We start from the raw sequence: 24,676 nt of genomic DNA, 5'->3' as shown, positions 1-24,676 counted from the left end.
AGAAAATGCTAATATAAACATTCAGTCAAAATTTCATGTAACTACGGTCATTTGTTTTAGAGCTGCACCAAAAACCAAAATCGATTTTCTCGAAAACAGATTTTGCGTAAGAATTCCCGTTTTCCCTTAATTTTTCTTTTGTTTTACACGTCGCGTTTGAAAACTACTAAGAAATTTTTACTTTTGATCCCCCAAAGTACCAACTAGATTCACTTTCATATCAGAAAAGTGACTGTTGAAGAAAATCCAAGCACTTTTACTGTCCTAAAAGGTGATGAAAGACACAAAAAAAACCACACATTATTGTAAAATCAATACATTCATCGCTTCGCTCAGAATCTAAAATAGATATGCATTGTTATATTATTATGCATTGCTACGTAACAGTTCCCAACTTTATGAAATGAAACGATTGGATATCTTGCAATAGCAATATTGCTTACTTTAGTTTACTATTGGTATAATAATATTTAATTATATTCAATTGATTAATTTTTTACTATGTACCTCGTTAATTATACGTTTTTGAATTATGTAGGAACTCTGTAGGACACTTCAGGTAAATTACAGTTACAGAACTTCAAAGAGCTTTCAGATAACAAATGACTTTACTCGTATTCACCTGCTTATTGACTATTAACTATTTCAAAAGTCATATCTATTTCGAGGAAAAATAATAGTTATTTGAGATTTAAAACCACGTACATACTTGCTGTAATTTTTTTTTTTATTGACGTTTTACCAATTTTTTGTCACTTTAACATATTATATCTATGTTACGCTAAGAATTTGTGTTCGATGGAGAATAACCACATTTCTGTAGTTGGTTTAAACCCGCATAGATAAATTACTTAAACTATTATAGATACTTATAAATTATAATATTGTAGTGCAGTTTCTTTGAGTATTTTTTGCAATAAATGCGAATATTTCTCTTTTTATAAACGAGATACGACGTTTTGTTTAATCAACATATAATTGTTGCCTATTACCGTATTTTAAAATTCCAATTTCATTTTCGAGGTCGTCCATGATAATTCTTTGCGATTTTCGTAACGTACTACCTAATATTCGGTATTACTGTTTAAGAACCGCATACAGTAATAATTATTATAAATTCAGCCCGCGAAATATGTTAATAATAGGATAAAGCTAAGATGTACATAATTTACCTATACTTGTAAGTTAAAAATGATAACCAAGACTGTTGTAATCAACAATATTTTTTAATACTTTTAATTTTAAAGAAATTCATATCTGTATAGGTACCTACTTGAGAAGTGGGTACTGCAATATTATAATATTTTATAAATTATAATATAATTATAATTATAATCTTATACTTCGATTTATTCTCGTCATTAAAATGTACTCGTTATAATATGAATCTTATCATGCAGTGTGGATGTTAATGATGCAAATACGACAACGGTCAGGTCTAAATTTTAATACCTAGATAATAGATACACCTACGACCTACCTACAGGACCGGATTGGACAAATTCGGCCCACCGAGTTGTCCATACTTTACCGACCCACTTTAATTTAATACAATATTCCTTGTAAGTTTCATTTATGTAAATTTCAAAAATATCAGAAATACAAAGACACGATTATTTTATATGTGTTTCAATTTCAAATTTTGATAAAATTCATCAAAATTTCGAAATTGTACAAACTATTTTTCAGTTAGAAATTCATAAAAGTTTTTCTTTTCATAGCTAACATTAGAAATGTTGATAGTCGATAGACGACTCTCCACAAATATTCCTAGCTTAATCAAAAAAAAAAAGTATACAGGACAGCAACATTAATTTTTTATGAGCGTTTGAAATTAAAATTTTTATTGTTGTAATTCAAAAACGAATAAAAGATACTTGACATTTTCACCAAATGTTAAAATTGCCATTTTATATAATATATACTATTAAATGGTGTTTAACTGGAAACAAATACTCTTTTACTGAGCAAAGCAATTAATACATTGTCAATTATATAAATATTGTAATAATTACATTTATAATAGTATATACAGTCACAGTAGTAATATATAATAGTAATAAAATCTCAATCATTAAGCAGTTCACTGTGATAATGTTGTAAATATTGTGAACGTAGTAAATTGAATTATTAATGTTAGTAATATTATTAGTTAAAACAAATAAGAAAGAAATACAACTATTAAATTATGTTTAACAATACATATCAATCATTAATACAATGCAAATAAATGAACAGCAGTTGACAGTGATATTGAGTGTACAAAATGTTATAAATATTGTGAACATGGTGAAATTGACTTATTAATGTTAATAATCTCATTAGATAAAAACAAGATTTTAAAATTACACAGGACATATTAGTAATTATTAATTCATGTACTTTTGTATGTTCCAAAAAAAAGTGATAGGTACAATTTTGAAATTTTTATATTAGATTAAACTACCTATAAGCTATATGTTTACCTATGTGGCTAAGTATATTGTATATAATATATTTGTCACACATAAAAAATAAAAATAATCTATGGTTTATCTTAAGTTTTTTGTTCATTAATTTAATTTGAATAAGAGATAATATTATATAAACAACTAACCAAAAAGAGATCATAATATCAATATAGTAAATTATTTCAAATTTCAAATCAATAATCTGCCATTTTACTTTAATATTATAATTTGAAATTTACCAATCTATAAGTTATAACCAGAGTTATAATGAACATTTCTGAGTTATAACTTTTAAATATTTTGGACAGGTCCAATATTTTACGTGTCATCAAAAAACAAAATAACAATTATATGTGTATCTTTGTGATGACTGATGTTGAATAAAAATAGTTACCTACCTATTAATTATTATATTATTATCATAAAATGTTTGGTTCCTGCATATTTTCCACATAGCTTAGTTATGCTTTTACTCGAATAGTTGTGCTTATGAACATTATCAGTATTGTTAATATATAATATAGTATTTACCATTTGGATACCATACTATCTACTAACCTAGTAATTAAATAATTTAAAGTGATGTATTTTATTAAGTATAATGTTTCAGAATTATATACGATTAAGTCACTTATATTCGAATACTGAAATCTGAATAAATCATACTTAGTAGGTAATTTGTAACTTGTTGTACCTAGTACTTACAATGATCAATAACAATACTCATAATACTCATAAGTGTATATTAAAATATTTAGCATAAGAAAAATTAAGTGAAAATGTTTAAATAGAGTTATATACATACTATACATGTTTTTATTTGAAAATATTTAGTATTTGTAAAATACAATTATTTACTGTAGGATACATATTTTAGCAATGCATTTTAAATATATTTTACTATGTTACCAATATTAGAATTTTACAAATACTTTTATAATTATCTTTTATCATATTACTCGCTGAATTACCCGGTACTGCCAGGAAAAAAATATGATTGTTCAACTATTGTTAGGTTTAAGTGTGTAGTACACTGTGGAAGCAATGTATTTTTAAGTGTAAATTATATTTTAATATATAGCCATCTTAACCTAACCTATCTTATTACCAGAGGTCTAATCTATGTCTGCACCAAAGTTCATCGTAATCGGATTTAATTTATATACCTATAATATAGATAAGACACACAATATGATGAAACAAAATCATTATTTTAAATACAATTTTGAAGTTAACACTAACATTGGGAAAATATATATAAAAAAATAGCTAAACAATTAAACGATAAATTATTATAACTAAGGTTATATTATTTTCACTTTGCCTACCTAAAGCATTAAAGCTGGTTTTCCATTATGAAAAACCTCTATCAATCACTATTGACTGGCAGCGAGTCCAACAAAAACTACTAAATGAATAGGTATACTAAAATAAAGCATAAAATTAGATTCGTGTTCGGTTCGACTTAAAAAATCAGGGTCTATTATCTGTATGGACTTACTTAAATAACTTACTCATTTACATAATATTGCTCGTATTATTTTTCAACCCACTTCCTGACCACGTTCCCTTCTTCGACGTGACCCGCCGCCGTGGTCGGATTATCATCCGCTCCCGAACCCAGCCAAATGGCGGTAACTGTGGTGGCAGCCACACTCACCGCCGGTGGCACTGCTAACTCCACGGTCGGCTCCGGTTCCATTTCGACCGGTTCGTTGTTCTCGGCCATAGGATTCACGGTTTCAGTTTCTTCGAACTCCGCATCATTAATGGGACCGTCGCGAACCCTACTACGATAAGGTGCGTTCATCGTCCATGTCGAGGTAAAAATACGGTCGAGACGACATTTTATGTGACACGAAAAAAGTCACCGATTCTAAGGAATGAGTAAAGTTAACACGTTGATAGACAGCACGTCGTGCTTTTGAATTCGTGGTTTTTAAGTATACTTCGTGCCATGAGACTATGAGAGAATGCAGCCGGCGGCGGACCAAAACTCGTCTTTTTTCGCGCATCCCCACCATTTTACCGGCCAGATCGCCACCCGTCGGAGCGCGCCGGTTTCGGCGGCAGGTATATACCATAGACCAGTGGCCGCATGGAGGGAGAAATTTGGCCTCAAGACGACGGAGCGCCGTCATTTGGATGCGCGTGCAGGATGCATTCTCTCGTGACACGGAGTTTTTTTTTATAGTACGTTTGCTGTTTGCATGACCGCTGTAGCATTCGAATTCTAAAACGCGGTATGTGCATTATATTTTTAGGTTATGATATTATTTGTTTTATCATATGGTTTATAACATGTTTAGGAACACTAATTATATCACGTGCGCTCGTTCGGCAAATCTTGTTATCTTATGATAACATATTATTCTTTCGACCACCACGGTTTAAGCGGGGGTATAAAACTCTGTGCAATGGCTGAATCGGGCGGTTGTGGCCTTGAACACGGTCTCCGGGAGGCGTGGCATACGTTATCAATTTAAAAAAAAGTAAACAGTGGAAACTGGAAACAACCCGATCCCGCGCAGAATACCCCTTTTAGGCGGAAACGGGTTTTCAATACGGGTATAACATCATGTTGGTGTACGGAAACGGTTACATTGCTCGGACTTCAGATCATAGGTAAACACTTCACCCATCAGCTGATCGAGTTTCGTTTCTATATTGTTCTATGGTTTAAGATATCTTAAACCGTGCTTTCAACATTGTTCTATCATATTGGGAAGACAGATTATTGATTAACACTGGGAGCGCTGTTAACGCCGTTCGTACTGATGGTTAGACGGGTTCCCCCCTACGTGGAGTCAGGACTCGAGTCGGGAGATAGTATATATTCTCCCGACATTTCGCATATATTTTCCTCTCAGTGAAGTGTATTTGAATGTATTTGATAATATTAATAGAACTTGTACTTACCAATGTATACAGTTAGCTATAAAAGCGTATAAAGTTTCGATACCAAAATTCATATATTATAAAAAGGAAAATAACCAAAATAAAACTATATCTATACACCCCGAATCGGAAGGTACAAATTATTTCCACCAGAGCGCGTTTTGTTGATCTGTTTTCCCAATATTCAAAATATAAAATAACGTATACGAACAACGTAAGTAGGAACCTATTTTATTATTTTTTTTTAAAAAAAGTTTAATGCACCCTATTATTATTAATTTATCATTTCAACCTGTGTTCCGAAATCATGAACAATGTCAACTACGGTCAAAACATCAACACTTAGGGCCCGTATTACAATCGTTAGTTTAACGATTGCCTTTAAGGGCCCGTTTTACAATCGTTAAACTTAGGTTAAACCACCGAATTCGGCTGGTAAAATTAGTGGGTTAGGCGCAACCGAGGTTTAAACTATGATTGTAAAACAGGCCCTAAAGCTGCGCGTCTAGAGCGACGTAAACCGATATATTCGATGTACTATATCGATGTAATCGTATATAATTCGCTTGTAATACGCGCATCTCCCATGTCTCTATTTAACGGGGTAAGTGAAAAGCATTTTCCGTTAATAATTATTAAATCATAGGCAAAAATCATGCTCTTATACGTGTATATATACGCGTATGAACGGTCGGTCGCCAGCGTCATTTCTTTCATCTCCATTTCTTCAACTTGTGACTATAATATGAACATAATATTATTATTTTCAATCATCGGCCCCTCATGACTAAACGGCCTAAAATTTTCGTGGCCCAGTGAGTTTTAAATAAACAATTTTCTTAACGCACGCCGCCGCCGTGATGTGCTTCACAATAATTATTATAGTATTATCCGCCTTTAATTCCACCGACGCTTAATATACACAGTGGATTAAAAGAACAGTGCTTCGGCTTCCATCACAGATATTAAAACTTCTAATACCTAGGTTGAACTTTCAATACCTAGGTATACGTCTTTCTTTGCATAACCATCACATTGCACAACGGTACTTCCTTTTTATATATTTTCTTTTTTACATTATTGAAACGAAGATTATGACGTGAAATATGTATATATATATATATATATATAGACTGTGAGAGGGCTGCGATAGGTGGGGGGGGGGGGGTCGAGTCGTCGTTCCCGTATTATACACATGCCCTTATACATCCTGTCAACCTTTGTGTGCCATTAGGTCGATATTCTTATACATAATGGGCAACTTTGTCAATCCTTCTACCTTTTCCAACCTTCTCTGTTTACTTATACATAAAATCGTTTCTGAATCTCGTTACCGAAATTATTGTGCTTGAGAAGTTCCAAATGAATAATATCCATCCTCCGTGTACTACTTTTGATGAACGGAGTAAAATATTTTTTATCGATGATAGGTACCTGCTATTATACAGTTTTTACTTATTATTATATACACTACAAGACGTGTAAAACGTTCATTATTATTTTTATGTCACAATAGGTGTGAGCATATATTTTTAAAGAATTTTAAAAACCTTTGCGTCTATTGTTTTGAGAATTTCGTCGATTTAAAACTCGAGTTATAGTTGGTATTTAAAATAACTACCTATTTGTATACTGATATATATCTCGTATTTTGTTTTTGTATCTTAAGCAAAGCTGCAATCAATATGGGTAAAATATTTGAATCAAGAAAATGTATCCTTCTTTAGTGTATTGTTTCGTTAAATATTTAAATCATAAGCATAATTAAACCTTTTACAGTGTGATTAAAAAAAAAATAATATATTTTATGAAATACACGCCATGACTTCTTAAAAGTTAAAAATACAGCTTTTTTTAAAATCAGCTTAATAATACCTGTAGGAAATTTATTTAGCCGCTGGTTTGTCTTATTGTCCGTTTTTGTAATAAATCATTTAGATAGGTACTCAAGTAAAATTATTATACATTGACTTTCAATCGAACGGAAATTGAAAACATGAAAAAATCAATTTCGAGTCTCATAAGTTATGCGAACGCCGTCGGTGTCTTATATTTTTTAGAAGTAGCTGCACGTATAAAGGTACAACACTGGTGTCCGTATTTATATTTCTCCTCTTCTTTTTTTAAACATTTTTTTACAAGTGTTTGTGTCTTGAAAATACTTTATTTGCCTTTTTTTTTAAAATCTTATTTCAAATGTTCCTTATTGAAATTCCATAATAATACCTAAGTAATTTTAGTATAATAGATGATAAATAATAATAATTTTATTATGAAAAAAGAATAATAATCTCAAATAATCCGAATACATTTTTCGTGACTTATTATCGTTCATTGTAGAATGACTGGAATTATTGGAAACATTGCCAACATTTTAGTAGACCGACGAAAGAACTGTTTTTGATTTACTATACCTAGGCAGTAGGTACCTATTGTTAACGATTAATTAATTTCTCTTTTTAAAACTTTCAACCAAATATACGACGACGTGCTTTCGTATTTACGATTTCCATTATGTTATTTAGATATATTAAACCTATTATCGTAGTTAGTTAATTTTTCGTTGAAAGATAACTAACATTAGAATGCAATTTGCGAAATCTCTTTATACAATAAATCAAGTAGTTTAGCCGTTATTCACTTCATATTTAAAATACATTCTCTGTCCTCGTCCACTAGGAACCCTAAATCCATAAGATGCTATCATCCATCTTAATATTCTTGGTTTAGTACGCAACATTTCTCTACCTTTCTATGCGTTTACCCTGTTTGTTGGTACTCTCGTTCTTAATGTTCTAGCCTTTCATATTATACCTCCTTTCAAAACGCTACAGGTGTAATAAATTTAGCACATATATTTTTGCCTGTACAAATGATACCTATAGACCGAGTGACTATGGTCTTAGATTTATTATTATGTCGTAATATCAAGAAGAAAAAGGATCAATTATTTCTCGTCGACTTTTTTGAATCGAATAATATAATACAGTTTCCCATATTATGACATTTAGTCTGACAATGCGCGTTTATAATATTATGTTGTAGTATGTTGTAGATCCTTTAAACAATATTTTATATACAGGGTGATTTTTTAATTATACCCATTGCTCACCCTATTTGTATGTTTAAATTATGTACTGTGACCCAGTCGGCCTATTATTATTGAAAAAAAAATCGGCCCTATACTATTAAAAATTACAACCTAAACTTTTAGAATTTTGTTTTAGAATTTTAGTTACTCACCAATCACCATAATCAACAGGTGATAAATGATTTTAAAACTAATATTTAATAGAGATAATATTAATTTGTTTGTTATTTTTATTGTACCTACTTTAAATCATATACCTAAATCATTGATACAATTTAGAGTATTAATGTGATAGATAGATGCACCATTTTTAGTTAAGTACACAATAATTTAAGGAATACTTAATTAATTGTATAAGTAGGTGGTTATTCATAGTAAACTTATTTACAACTAATAACTATTTATTTAGTTGTATTTGAAGCGGCCGATCTTAATGATTATTATTGTACTGGGTCATTGACAACAGTCATTTTTTTCTTTTTACATATTTTCAAGTTGAAACAATTTTTTTCGTATATTAAAACAGTATATTTGTTGAAGTACTTCGATTTATTAAAATTAAATTTTGGATGAGCAGTTTAATGTTTATGGGTTTATAACCACGGGCCCGGATTTTAATTCCCTAAAAACTATCCAAAATGTTCTAAAAATAGCAAATAGGACCAAATGTTTTAACAATTCTTGAGCAAAAAAAATTTTAACTCAACGAAATAAACAAGATATTGATGTAACACCAACTGCCAATTAGGTAGTGACTTGTTGGGTACCGGACGCATATAACAGCCGTTGAACTGTAAATAGATAAAGACGTTACCGACGTATCGAAATCATAAATAGTACGATCGATAAATTATGAATGGTTGGAACAAAATGTTTTAAATTAGGTAGGTACTAATAATTAAGTTTAATCTAAAAATGTATATCATGTATAAATGTGGACTAAAAATTAACAAAATTACCTAAAATTTTCAATAATTATTGCTCCAAAAATGCCAAAACTGATAAAATGAAAAATAAAAGTTTAAGTTTTCAATTCTTTAATGTATGAAACAGATTTTGTATTTGAAATACATTGCTGGGGACTTTCTAAAAAATAAAGCATTTTGCATTAAAATGCGGGATTTATAGTTATAAGTATTTACAGTTTAGTTGAGCGGAGTGGATCGTGTTGGTCAACTACGACTACCTACTACCAAAGTGTTCTAAATAGGAGAGTTCCTAAAAAATCGTCAACAATAATAATATTATACCAGGTGGCTAATTTTGTACCAACCCGGGAGACATAATACGACACCGGTTCACTGTGCAATTGCACAGTAGCAGTGCCCCCCTGATTATGCATAAATTAAAATTCTGATTTTTGAATTTTTAAATACTTTTGAAGCAGGCACGCCCGAAGGGGGGTGGCCAAGTGGTGCAGTTGCACCACCTGAGAATTTTAATAATTTGGATTTTTCAAATAAAAAATTAAATATAAAAATTCCTTCTCTGTTAATTTATAATTTTTGTCCATGATTATGTCCAATATAGTAAATACCTATATTATACCCTAATGAACCGTCGTCTGTCAAATTTTAGTACCTATAGGGTACAGTGTGATAAAAATACGGTAATACCACGTGTCTATTTTGGTCACTAATGATATTATTATTAATTTAGTTAAAGGGCCTCGCTACAGCTAATTTTTGAGGGGCAACATTTAGGCAATTTTTAATGAATTACAGTTTACAATAATATAAGTTTTAATTTTACAAAGTGTTCTGTACGATCTATAGACAATTTTCTGGCGAGATTGGGTTTATCAGAATAAAAATCGGACTAACAACGTAAACTAACTTTAATTTTGTTAAAACTTAAAGTCTTTTGAGCTAAAATTGACGACAGTAGCGAGGCCTCTTTACTGTGGTACATTATTATGGGTAGGTATCCACTCATTATAATAATATGTATTGGTGTATACTGTATAAAAATAAAATATTATGATACTATAATTATTTTTGTACACTTATAAAACTAACACTATGAATTGCTTATTGTATTGTTATACAATTATATTCATATTTTAATTGAATTGTAAAACAATTAAATTTAATGCTGAAAATTTCAATTAAAATTTTAAAATAAACTAGTGATGAACCACCTAGTTAAAAAAAGTTATACACTACATAAAATAAAAATTTATTTCCATTTAAACTCCAAATCTCTACTTGGATATAATATGAAAATGAAACTAATGTAGGTATTAATAAAGTTGGACTATAGTTCATTAAATGAAAACATTTTTTCAAACAATTAATTATTGTATATTAGAATTTTAGATTCTGAGCGAAGCGATGAATGTATTGATTTTACAATGATGTGTGTTTTTTTTTTGTATTTGTCATAACCTTTTAGGACAGTAAAAGTGGTTGGATTTTCTCAACAGTAACTTTTCTGATAGGAAAGTGAATCTAATTTATTACTTTGGGGAGTCAAAAGTAAAAATTTCCCAGTAGTTTTCAAAAGCGACGTGAAAAACAAAAAAAAAAATTAAGGAAAAACAGGAATTTTTACACAAAATCTGTTATCGAGAAAATCTATTTTGGTTTTTGGTGCAACTCTAAAACAAATGATCGTAGGTAGGTACATGAAATGTTGACTGAATGTTTATATAAGCATTTTCTATACACCATAACATTTTCCAAATATTTTGACTTATTTTGAGCTGTTTACGGACATTTTCAGTTTCCATTTTTTTTATTTTTTTTTTATATAAATATCAATACAATTTTATTTGTTGGTTACAAAAGCTTGACAATTTAATAGAAGACTCTTAGGTTATTGTTTCAAAGGCAGATGAAAAAAATTGAAAATCCTTAGTCACAGTTTTTATTTATAAGCATTTAAAGTTCAAATCTTGACAAAATACTGAAAAATTACGAAAATAGCAAATTATTTTTTAGTCGAGAATTCATAATTCATTTCTTTTGTTTTAATTCTAAGATTTGAAAATGTAATACAAGATTATCCATAAGTTTGTCTACCTTTATCAAAAAAAAAATGTCTACAAGAAATTCAAATTAAATTGTTATAAACGTTATAAATTCATATTTTTACAACATTTGATATTCACTCGATTTCTCAAGTAACGATTTTTTTATTTTATTGTAATTAAAAAACGTATGACTGTAGATACTTGAAAATTTCACTGAATGTTTTGTAAGACAATTTTTAAGGTTTATTATCTATAGTTTAAACATTTTAATAACTCAGAAACTAGATACTCATTAGAATTTTGATTTATCATCATTTTTAAGAAAATCATCTGCAAAAAAAATTTGCAATAAAAGAGTGGTTCTAATTTGAAAAAAATAGTATAAAAAATATCGGAATTTTTTTAAAAACGATCTTTAAGGTAGGTATACTTAACAGTTCTAAAAATCAGAATTTGTATAAATGCGTACTGTTAAAGTGCAGATTGGGGGCGGACATGCTAAAAAAACCCCTGCGTATTTTATTATATTTATTTGATATTTATCGTGAAATAACTATAATATTATGTTTATTAGATTCGAATGCAATCATCATCAAAGTCGTCCGTCTATTTACATGCATAAATAAATTGTGTGTTGCGTTTCTCGATTGTTAGTGTACCTATATAGTCCACCGTACCTGCAGAAACGGACGTAGAATATTATAAGCTGGAAACAAGATTTCTCGAACGCCATTTCAATTATTATTTTATAATCTGATGGGTTTAGATAATAATAATTAACACAAAGAAAATAATAACTTTTGCACTAGAGACAGATACGGTCGTTTATTTAAACTGTTATTAATGCGCTCGGTACATGTTTACGTTATTAAATCTTCAGCACCTCTTCGGTATCATGCGCTAGACTTATCTTTTTCCTTTTACTCATATCTAATGAACATTTTCAATGAAGTTTATGATTAATCGTGCGTATACCGCGTACGTATTAATGTTCGTATCTTAAACGTTCAGCAAAGAAAATCAGAAACATTGTCGTCAATAGAAAATCCCGGATACGTCCCTCTCTCTTTGATTAATTATAATAAAATAATTGATGCTTAATTAACATTATATTAGTTTGTATTGAATAATAAACTCCATCGCTGAGCATAATGTATATGGAGTAGGTAATAATAGTAATATTTACTTACACTGAATATTCTAAAAAAATCAAAATTATCATTTAACTACAACTACTATGCAATAATTAATCAATAATAATAATATGTTCCACAATTATTTATAAATTAAACGAGTTATAGCTGATTGCGAGGAATTGTTATATACCAGACAAAATCACAGCTACGTAATAATATTATGTAGGTAGGTACCACTAAAAATGTACGTCAGTTATTTCAACTGAACCATAAAATCGTGTCGAATGTCCGATATCTTTTTTTAAAACGCTCGTAAATCGGTAATACCTACGAACGGTGTTAGGATTCAATAATAAATATAATTATATAATATAATAACTATGGCTGTGAATTAGTAGGAAAGTGCATTTTTTTTGGTGATTGTGAAACGTAGCTTTGTAAGTACATAGTTTGAATTATGTAACTACGAATCCATTTATGAAACTTTTATTTTGCATTTTTAGGTCATATTTTCCTGTTTTAATTCCTATAATATCAAAATAAATATAAAAATTAAATTAAAAACCATTTTAAGTGAATTTTATACTATAATTTTTGGCAATTTTTATATTGCATTTTTTTGCATTTTGAGTGCATATTTTCCAATGGGCTACCATCATTGGGTTAGGTTAGGTTCCTTCTCGTCAATCAAACCACATATCATTTACTTATTGTATAGCTACTAAATACAGATTGTAAATATACATTTTTGTTCAATAAAAAAAAGTGCATTTTTTTTGAAATTTTTAAGGTTTTTTAGTGCATTAAATTCACAGCCCTGATAATAACAATACGACGTGTGTTTCAAACAACTGAAAGTGTACGCCAATCTATGGTGTCTCAATCTGTTTTTATTGTAAAGAACTAATCAAAGATTGCCGCGTCGTGGAAGCGGATTAAAATGTCTCGAGCTTTTGAATATTGTGGACATAAAAGTTAAATTAAATGTATTGTTACTCAATTCTAATGAACTCGAATCGTTTGAGTTGTTTGTACACAGTCATCGGAACTGGCATCGTCGGTCGTTTCGGAATTGCTATCCGTTGGCTGATGCGTATATACAATATAGTATATAATATGTACACGTTTCCTATAAAATAAATTATGTTTTAATTTAAAGAGGGGTGTTAAGGGCGCGATGCCAGATTTGTCTATTTAACGAGAACCCATTATGGAAATATATTGCACACTTAACCATTCGGAGCCAACGGTTGCCAATTTAGTGCTTTGTTGTCGGTAAAATGTTTGCCGTCGATAGCTGCTCGTGCGGATGTATATGAGCTTTCCGTTTTAGCGATCCCCGTGAAAAGTACCTATCCATAACAATATGATTAGGTCCGTCAAAATATCGTATTTTATAATTTATTCGATATTTATATCGACGTAGGTAGGACGACACACAGCGTTATAGAAACGTAATTTAGACTGGAACGAATCGGTCGTTTTTAGACACGTAACCCACCTACCTATACGTCGAGGTGAGACTTCTATAATACAAGATAGGTATACATTATTTTCGTTAGCATAGGCGCGGTGATGACCTTTAGACGTCGTCATTTCAGTCTTTTAAAAAGACTTGAAATCGTGTGTTTATAAAAACTATCGCATTATTATGTTGAGCGTGGCGTTATTTTTTTTAATCACAATAGGTTTATTTTCGCGGGGTACAATATATAAATTAAAATCCAAATATTATGTTCAAACACGAATGTTACATAGTTGTTGTATCTGCACGCAACCGTGCGTATGTCTCAAATGATAATACAAGCGAAATAAGTCTTTGAAAAATATTTCATTATGAAAATGAGAAAATAACATATACGAGTCTTTGTGAAAAAAATCATTTCTGTGATGTATGGCTGTTCGTTAACGTTTCCTTTATTCGTTTACAAATTCAATGGTCAGGAGTTTACTGCTATACTTTTTAGACGATTTCTACTGCCAAAACATTTTTGTAAGCCTCCTTTACCAGGATAACTTCTTTTCGGGGGCACCTTAAGGCGTGTACAATATACGTTTTTTTTCAACGATATTTTTTTTGTGTTTTAATTTTCCTACTTTATAATATGGTACCACTTATTAAATGAGATAATATATTTATTAGTTGCTTGATTTTACATTATAATAGATTTTAATCAGTTTTTTTTAACGATTGTGGTTTGATTGTTATAATATTATAAACTCTTATAAAAGAAAGATATAACAATTATTTTTTCACATCAAATTGTATTCATTGAATTATTTTCCCTGGGTTTATAATAATATTAATGAGTCATATTATTTCAGGGTTAAAATATTAATTTTTCGTTTTCACTTATAATACTCTGATGACTAACGTACCAGTAAAAAAATAATTTAATGTTTGCAATATATTTTCTCAAAAACTGAAATATAGTTAAAACTAAAAAAAATCTCTAGTTTTATTTTGTTATAAGGATTGAAAAGTAAAGTTTTCACGAAAAGTTTTAGAAAAAGTTTAAAATGCAATTTCTTCAAATTCATTTGTATCGCATTGGTTGTCAAAAAATAAAATATTTATTCTTATTACCTACCTATACCTTTTTTACTATTATTTCAAATATAAATTTGAAATTATTAGTGACAACAGAAATGTGACAATCAGGTCAAATAACGTGCATAAATATAATAACACGATTAATTAATAAACACTGTAAAGTAATGAGCAAACACTGTATGTAAGTTTATTAAAACAAACTACTTTAAAACAATAAATTACAATAATACATTTAAAACTTAAGCTCGTTCATACCGAACAGCATTATTTCCTTCACAACGTTCGCGCAATTTAGTCGAATTCAACACATTCGAATTTACACGTTAATTTCGTATTTTGTCTCTTCGTTTTCACAGTCGAGTTATTTCTCTTCTGGGATAACTAATAAATAATAATAACAATAATAATAATAATAAACATCCCAAGAGTGACAACTTCTCTAGCAGTCTAGCAACGTACCTGACTGACCGTGAAATGAAACTACTCTCCTCCGTCCATTATCTTCAATAAGCTTTATTTGATAATAATATATTTTTCATCGGGTCCAACGTTTGTACAGTATTATAGATAAATTATTATTGTTATAAAAATAATCCAAATTATGTAAAGGACTCGTTCCCTAACTATTATAACTTTATCGTCGATCAATTTCAGACGACCGTGACAGTCATTAGTGTTACGGTTAATAGTAGATAGTAATAATTATGATTTAATTTTTTTGGAGATTTTTAGTTAGTTGTTTAGCTTATTAATACGCATTTAATTTACATCCATTCGATGAAAGTTTATATTTTGATAAAACAATACTACTAAACAGAGATTTAACAATGTGCCATTGCAATTTATAAGCACATAATATTATTAATAATTCTAAAAGCAAAAAACAATAATTGTTAATTGAAATAATTTATTATTATAATGTTCTTTTCTTAAAAATTATCCCTTTGATAATCGCAATTTAAAGTGATAATCATTTAATAAAAAAAACTATATTTCTTTTTATCTGATCGGAAACATTAATAATTAGAAAATGATCTCGATAAAACTTTCAAGACCAAAAATGTGTCGGGAGTGAGTTTTATATATTTTTATATTTATATTTAAAAAAAAAACACAAAACGCACACAATGAGCGTTTTCCCACGGATTACTTTTGTTTTTTTTGAAGGCTGATAAATGACATAAACCTAATTCTTTTTTTTAACATTAATCTAATTAGTTATCCGACATGGCTCGTGCCAAAAAGGCTTTTTCATAATACATTTTGGAGACCTATAGTGTTGTACAACTTTACCATTATAATTTATTTCTGAATTATTTTAACTACAAATTAATAGTATAAGTACAATGACAATAGTATAATTGTAACAATGTTTTTAATATACAAATAGCGTGCTTAAAAAATTAGTACATTACTTTTATAATTTTGGTAACTAAGTTCGAATAAAATAAATTCCTCGAAGTTTCTGAAAAAAATTATAGAATTTAATTTAATTTAAATTTATTACTAAGACCAGTGCAGAGATATATGTGCATTTCCAACTGTTAAATATATTTCGAGATTCAAATCAAAGTATAAAATAACTTAATATAATTACTTAAATTGAATTAGTATTAACTAGTATTTAAAATTTTTAATTTCTCATCCTTTTTGTGACTTATCGACATATTTAGATGTTTGTTTGATTTATAATGTTACCAAATAGTCTTGTATTTTGCCTGAGTCTATTTTAAACAAATGATTCCGTGTTAAGCTGTTTAAAACTGAACTATATCATTCCATGATAAATCATACAAATTTGATCCATTCTAGTATAATTATTACAATTATTAAACTATACCTATTCAACTTGTTTAAAATTTACAGACGTAAGAAAAAACCATATTTTTAATTTTAATTTTTTATTTTAATTACTCAATTAAAACCTAAGAAAATAAAAACGTAGAGTAATCTATCTGTAGCTTTGTTCTGGACACCCTGTAATCGTGACATATTATACACACTGTCGAAGTTGATTTCGACATGCGTTATAACGAATGATTGATGAACCTTATCCGAGCAGCTATGAAGCTCTCATTTCCCTTAGAACATCGATACCGGATATTTTCTTCCTCGGGACCCTCCCCGCACGAAAACAGAGTGAAAGTACACACAGTAGACTGGGTCTCGTTAAGAGGTCAACGACGTAAGGGGAAAAAACCTTATGGTCGTTTTTTTCTCCCGCTTGCTGTGTGATTTTTCACACCGTTTTTTCACTAAATTTCACGAGTTTTTGTGCGATCAGTAAACGTCGTACTTTTTGACTCAGAAAAAAATTTATGCCCGCACGATTAGCAATGAATGATTTCGGTTATTAGTTTCTTCAGAAAATAATTGTTTTCGATTTTTTGGCGAAAAGTTTTTGTAAAGACTTCACCGAATATAATATTTTAACGTGTATAATATGTAAATCGAACAACCATAATTAATATGATAATACGCATAATAGTATTATTGTTATGATAGTTATATTATGGATACTGAATTTTTTTTTAAAATTTATTATAATTATAAATTATTTCTTTGTCCTTTTTAAATATTAAATAAGGTTAAAATAAAAACAAATTGGTAATATTATATTTTGTATTCAAAAAAAAAGTTTCTAGTTTGAAATATTTAAAGATTATAGGTATTCTGAAATTTATCTCAAATCCAAGTGCCATTACACAATATTATGGCATACAAAAATGTTGGGTATTGTTTATCTGATATGTTTTGTAAAACAGCACAGTCAACTCTTAAATATTCACTCATTTATTCTCATCCTGAAACGTGAAAATAATATTTATAGTTTCTTTATCATCAACAATATTTTATCGAGTAAAACTGAATGTCTAGAATTTATTATTTTTAAGACTACCGGGGTAGACATTTTGCTTACAATGCCATGAGAGAATATTAGCTAAAGACTAAAAATTACCGAGGTCAATATTCAATATTTTTATTCTGAGTTAAATCGGCGTTGAGAAAATATTTGAGTTCTCGAATCCTAATTTGTTCGACATACCTAACTACTACGTGTTAGTATAATTTTTAAGCAAATTCTTGTAATAAAAGTTGTGGCGGTGTATTTGTTTAAACATTTTCATATTATGCTATAAACTTATAAATATATTAATTTATGTAACTAAATAATTCAACTAGATAAAGATAAAGATGAATACTTATTTATCCGAATAAAAAAAAAGATGCAATTTTTTTTTTATGAGTTTTAAATTTAGGTATATTTTAGTTGGGCACTAGGAACATAATAATGATAATTATATAAATAAAAATAATTACATTATTTATAAACCATATATTTGGTTTGAAATTTTTATAAATATTTAAAATGTGTTAGTACAATTTTGCGATTTTTATCAATAAAAAATGTATCTAGATGAATTTATTTAGATTAGTAAAAAAATTATCTAAGATGAACGTTTAGATACCTTATAACTATTTATCTAGATAAGATAAAAGATGAACAAATAATTATCTAGATAAGTCCGAACACGGCTCGTTAACATATGTAACACATATTAGTTGTTCCTTTAAAATCAACCTTTGAAGTAAATTGACTTTTTGTTACCTGTAGGAATACCATTAGAAAACTTATTGTTATGGCAGTATGACGCGGACGTCGCGTCGTCCTTCGTTAATCCTGTCATAAATTAGTGATGATAAAAAAAGTATATATCTAATAATCTATATATTAATACGTCATAAAATATTCGCTATTAAAACATTTCGAGGGAAGTGTATTTTATTTATTAACCACCTGATATTCATTGTATTATGTTATAATATGTGCAATATTATTAATAATTAATATTATTATATGACAAAATATTATAAATTTGCGTTTGTAGTTGTTCAACAGTTATTTCTTACAATATTATGATTTTTATTTTTACACAATAAGCTGATATTCCTAACTTTTATATTTATACTAAAAATTACGTACCTGTGTCGATATTTTTTTTAGTCTGAGTCATCGGCATTAAGAAAACATTAAAGTTCTTGAATCCTAATTTGTTCGACATACCTTTGTGTTGGTATAATTTTTTAAACGAGTCCTTGTAATAAAAGTCGAGACTGTGTATTTTTGTTTAAACATTTTCATATGTTATAAACTTATAAACATATTTCTTCAAGTAGGTAACCAAATAATTCAACGTGTGTTTTTCTCTTCTCTTGACTCTAGTCATAGCATATATAGGTGCCCCCTTTTGGACAATCACTCGTTAACAAATAACACATATTTAATTAATACCTTGGTGGTTTTTCCTCTATATCAAAATATTATACATTTTTGAAGTTAAGTCGCCTTTTTGTTACCTGCAGAAATACCATATAAGAAATCGTATAGATATTACAATATTAATTGTTATGACTTATGGCAGTATGACGCGGTCGTCTTCCTTCCTTAATTCTGTAATTTACGAATAATAACAAAAAAAAAGTATTAGTCTGTACAATAAGTATTAATACGTCATAAAATAATAATTATTATTGAAACGTTTCGATAAGGAAGTGTATTATTTATTGACCACCAGACACCCGTTGAATAATATTAAGATATTGGTACCTACATACCTACATACCTACAGTATTATAAAATGGCAAAATTTAATATTATAAATTTGTTGTTATGTAGTTTAATAGTTATTTCTTACACTTATAATTTTTGTTTTTGTTTTTTATACAATAAGATTTTCCTAGCTCTCATACTTTAAACAATAATTTGTTATTATACAGGATTTAGTAGTTGAGAACTCGTGACTGAGATTAAAGGGTTTTCTTTTAAATCATAATTTCTTTAAATAATTAATGTATAATATTGTAATATTATAATAACAAGGGTATTTTTTTCGAGTGACTGTTAGAATTGGATTAATTTTTTGAGCGAATCAGGAATGTTATGAAGTTTAATTAGTAAATAATTATACATATACGTTTAAGTGGTTCTGAGTAAGGTTATTATTAAATGTATAAACAAAAATGCAGGTATAATGGTATATAATAATATGTAAATGTAATAAATATGTTTAACCAAAAACATTTTCTCATATCATCTAGAATAATAATATTAGTAAGACTAAACTCACAAGTCACAAGTCTCAACGTATCTTAGAATGGAGGAATTATCATCGAGGTACAATATTGGCTTAAAATTTTTCAAAATTTAATATTGTGTATAATAATTAATAATAATAAACGTAATGGCGACAATTAAAATTACAAGTAACAGCAAACTAACTAAAAGCGTTAGGTTGGTCAAGATTTGAACTTTAAATACCCTGAAAAAAATTACACCCGTTTAATTTTCTATATTTTTAAAAGTAAAAGTACTGAAAAGTATCTACAGTTATTTTTTTTTTAATCTCGACAAAATCGATTTTGTCGAAATTTGGTGTTGCCTAAATATCTCATATATATATATATATGTCAGTTATTTCGTAGTTTTTTTTATTTTCTATAGAACTGAAAACTTTCTACTTTTGAATTCTTAAAAAAAAAAAAAAATTAATTATAAATAAAAAACACACTTTGGTGTAAAACTTAATACCACTCCACTCAGAATCCAAAAATTAATTGTTTACTTTTCGATAATAATAGTACATTCAAATAATGATTAAATACCTAAACATTTTGTGTCACACTATGAAACTACAGGTATAGGTACATAGCCATTAAAAATTAAAACATTAATGATCATGCTGATGATACCTTGAGTTTTGCTAAAAAGTTTATTTTGAAATAACGACAAGTGTTCGGTGTTCACTGTTAGAACTTAAAATAATTACTTGGTAAAAATTATGAATGCAATAATCACATAATAATATAGATTGATATGGTATGGCATATATTATATTTCGACACATTATATTATGAGGTTACGTGTTGTAGTTGATATTATCATATTCGTTTTACGTGTAGTTAATGACATAATATATGCACAAATACAAATTCCTAATGACCGTTTTTAATTTTTTGTAACTGGCTTGCCGGGTTTCTTCATAAAACGTTGTTGCCTTTCTTTTTCGTTATTAAATTAATTTTTCAAAATGTTAATTATGTAGCTGCTACCTATATATTGGTCGTAACCTTTGGCTCTGCCGAAATCGTCTACAAGGTGAATCACCGAGCACAATGCTCATCCCCTTTCAGATTCTCAGCGGAGCGATGAATGTATCGATTTTACAACAATGATGATTTAGACTCTTTTTGTTCTATATTAGGTGGACATAGTATATTACATTTTCGATTTTTTTTTTGATTTCGTTGGTTTTTTTTGCTCGATCAAAAAGCTTGAAAATTGAATACAAAACTCCTCATTAGTTGTTATTAAAGCTCATAAAAAAACAAAAAATGAAGATAATATTTTATTTTATAAGAATTTGAAGTTCATTTTTGGACGAAATTAGATATTATGTAGACTTGTAATTTAACAATGTTATTCGTAGGAAATTGAAACTTTTGCGTGTATTATTTTATTTTATATTCACGGTGACATTTTCAAAATATTTAGATTCATTTTAATCCATAGCTCACTACAAACCTATTCACACCGTTGTATGGTGGTATCGACTCAAAAGTTAACAACAATAATAAATTATATTAGTAATAATATTATATACTTCGTAATAATTTAATATTAATTATCTATGTATATAATCGAATGTGTGTTGACTGACTAGCCTAAACTATGCTATCCAGAGACTTGACATTTTCGTGGCAGTCGCCTACCACCGTATAGGGGATGCACCAAGAAAGGGTTTTCCAAAATTCTCATTTCAAAGAGGTGCTCATAAAAAGATTTTGAGATTCACGATGGATTTTAAAAAAAAAATTTTTATTTATAAATAGTTGCTATTGGTTACTGGGACAGACGAAGTAAAATCATTCATCATAATTTATCATCGCGTCTATGGCCTCGAATAAACAAATTATATCTTAAAATAAATATGAGAGTTTATTAAGAAAATTATTCATCTAAATGTTTGTTGCCTGTATACTCAGAAACTACTCGACTGATGTTGACGAACATTTCAGAAATCGTTCTTAGAGATATCAGAAAAGTTTAGATAGTACTTTGAACCGCGGTCGGAAGTACACCAAGAGGTATAATATCTGAACTGAGGTACACTAAAACCGAAACACGCCAATATAATGCCGTATTTCATATGAGTTGTTAATTTTTTCCAGGGTGAAGTAGGGTCATACCGCTAGTATTTAAATAAAAAATGTGTGCAACGTTTTCGGCGAAAACTAAATCAACCTACCATAATATTAATACTATAATAAATCACTATATATATGCATTATATAGAGTTATACAAGAATATAGCAATATCGGAAAACATAACATCAATTAAGCGGCAGCGTTCCCAAAGTTTCAGTTTATACCCCAGAAATTATACCATTATTACCAGTAGTAACCAATACGGAACTATTCTGACTTATCACTTATTACTATGCACCTACCTACTAATATGTAGGTAATTGTCATAAAATAAATAACATTTATTATTTGCTGTTTGGATTTTGAATCGTTCGTAAAGTTTTAAATTTTGAAGTTTGAAAAGAAGTTTATTGACATAATAATATATTGGTTCAAACTAAACAATTACAATAATTATTAATTTTAAATAACTTATAATTTTTTTTAAGTAAAAAATAAAATAAAAAATGACTCGTTCGTGGTATAAAAATATATTAAGCCATACCTAGCTTATCATTCAGGATCGCTAGGGAAGGCTAATCAAGCCTATCTGTTACATATTATCTTTGAACTTATAATACATAAATTATAGTGACTCACTCAATGATGAGGTACATTCGACACCTTAAAACTATATAGAAAACAGCAGAGCGGTTTCCTACTTTTCCTCTCATTTACATTCTGAACGGAGCGATAAATGTATATTTCTGTAATGCAGTTATTCAAAATTTGATTTTCGGAAATAATAAACATACTTAAAGACCACAGTTTTGAATACTTTAGACTGTTTTGTACCATTTAAGGAGTGTTCTATGGCGATACGAACTTCAGTTTTCTAATGAAAACAACCCTTTTTTACTTTAAACTATTCAGCAGATAATATTTTTGAAAGTTTGTATGTGTATACCTTAATCAAGATTCGAAAATTTGAACTAATAGTTAGCTTCTGATTTCTTAAACTTTACGTACATAATCTCGGAAAATGAGAAATTGGGAGGGGTAAGCATTCTTGGAGAAACACACTGTAATAAAACATGGCTCGTTAATATTTACAAAGCAGTTTTTTTTTATTCATAATATAATATAAATTATAATATTTTATTATAATAGATATAACATAATATTTTAATAATATAATAAAATATAATAATGTGTTGATGTAATTGTATACAAATATATTTAGTTGAATGGCTAGTACCTACCGCAAAACGTTTTTGTTCTGATTGAATTGGAACCTTATATAAATAATTACCTACGCCATAATAATTGGAGCTGTGTTATAATATAATAATATTATGTTGTAATTTCGTATGTTTATGGTATATTATATAGTATGTGTTTTGTTGATTTGCAGATAGTAATTTCGTGCTCGGAAATGCTCAAGTGCCATCACTGTATCCGATAGTGTACTGTTCAGACGGATTCTGCGAACTCACTGGGTTTGCCCGGGCGCAAATTATGCAGAAGGGTTGCGCCTGTAAGTTTCTATTTGGACCGGACACTAGTGACGATCACGTTGCACAAATCGAAAAGGCATTGGAATGCAAAGCTGAACTAAAATTGGAATTGATTTTCTACAAAAAAAATGGTGAGTCGAGAAAATAATATAAGGTTTTCTTTTTGTTATTGTACGATATATTATTATTACGACCGTCATAATTAATCAATCAATTAGGTATTAAATATTTCACCTGCATATTATTTTAGTTTAATGGGAAATATTTCAAATTTTAGCTGATATCTTAAAGTGAATATTACGATAATTATTTTTACGTCTAATAAGTCTAATAAGTTAATTCAATTGCGCGATAAATATATATGCGTGTGTATAACGCTTATAAGTATAGAATAATTCGTGCACTGTAGTGCACAGTGTACGTAATACTTAATAACATGTATTAACCATATGATTAAAAAATGATTTAAATTATAAATCTTGCACGTGTTTAGTGAGCGGTTTATTTATTTATTTTTAAATCGTTGTTTCAGCATACACTTTTGCTATTGGTATTACTTCAGTTTTCTGCGGGTTGCCGTTAAATTTGGTGACCGTTAAAACATATATTTCGACCAAATTTATTAAATTACATTTCGTGTTTAGTCATTCTATGAAATATTTAATGTTTCCGTTAATATTAAAGTAATACAATATTATTCGGATAAGACATTGCCTGGTTCACGGTTAAAAAAAAGCCCCACTGAAACATGGTTTCTAAATACGTATATTCTAATAAGAAAATGAAAATATGATTTGTCTCAATGCTTAAATATAATATTAAAACAACGAATTATTATCCTCGATAAGATATAGGTATGCTACTTCTTGT

At 28.7% G+C, this 24,676-nt stretch overlaps 1 protein-coding gene across 1 annotated transcript in view; it reads left to right on the top strand.

The window, feature by feature from the left end:
• Positions 1–24,676, top strand: part of LOC132947280 (potassium voltage-gated channel subfamily H member 8) — a 212,034-nt gene that overhangs the window by 29,345 nt on the left and 158,013 nt on the right. Inside the window, exon 3 of the mRNA XM_061017541.1 lies at positions 23,704–23,937. Within this exon, the coding sequence (XP_060873524.1) occupies positions 23,704–23,937 (234 nt within the window). The remainder of the gene's footprint in view (positions 1–23,703; positions 23,938–24,676) is intronic.

Source organism: Metopolophium dirhodum, chromosome 6, assembly GCF_019925205.1.
Source record: "Metopolophium dirhodum isolate CAU chromosome 6, ASM1992520v1, whole genome shotgun sequence".
Taxonomy (NCBI): Eukaryota; Metazoa; Arthropoda; class Insecta; order Hemiptera; family Aphididae; genus Metopolophium; species Metopolophium dirhodum.
This window is presented reverse-complemented; position numbering and strand designations above follow the sequence as displayed.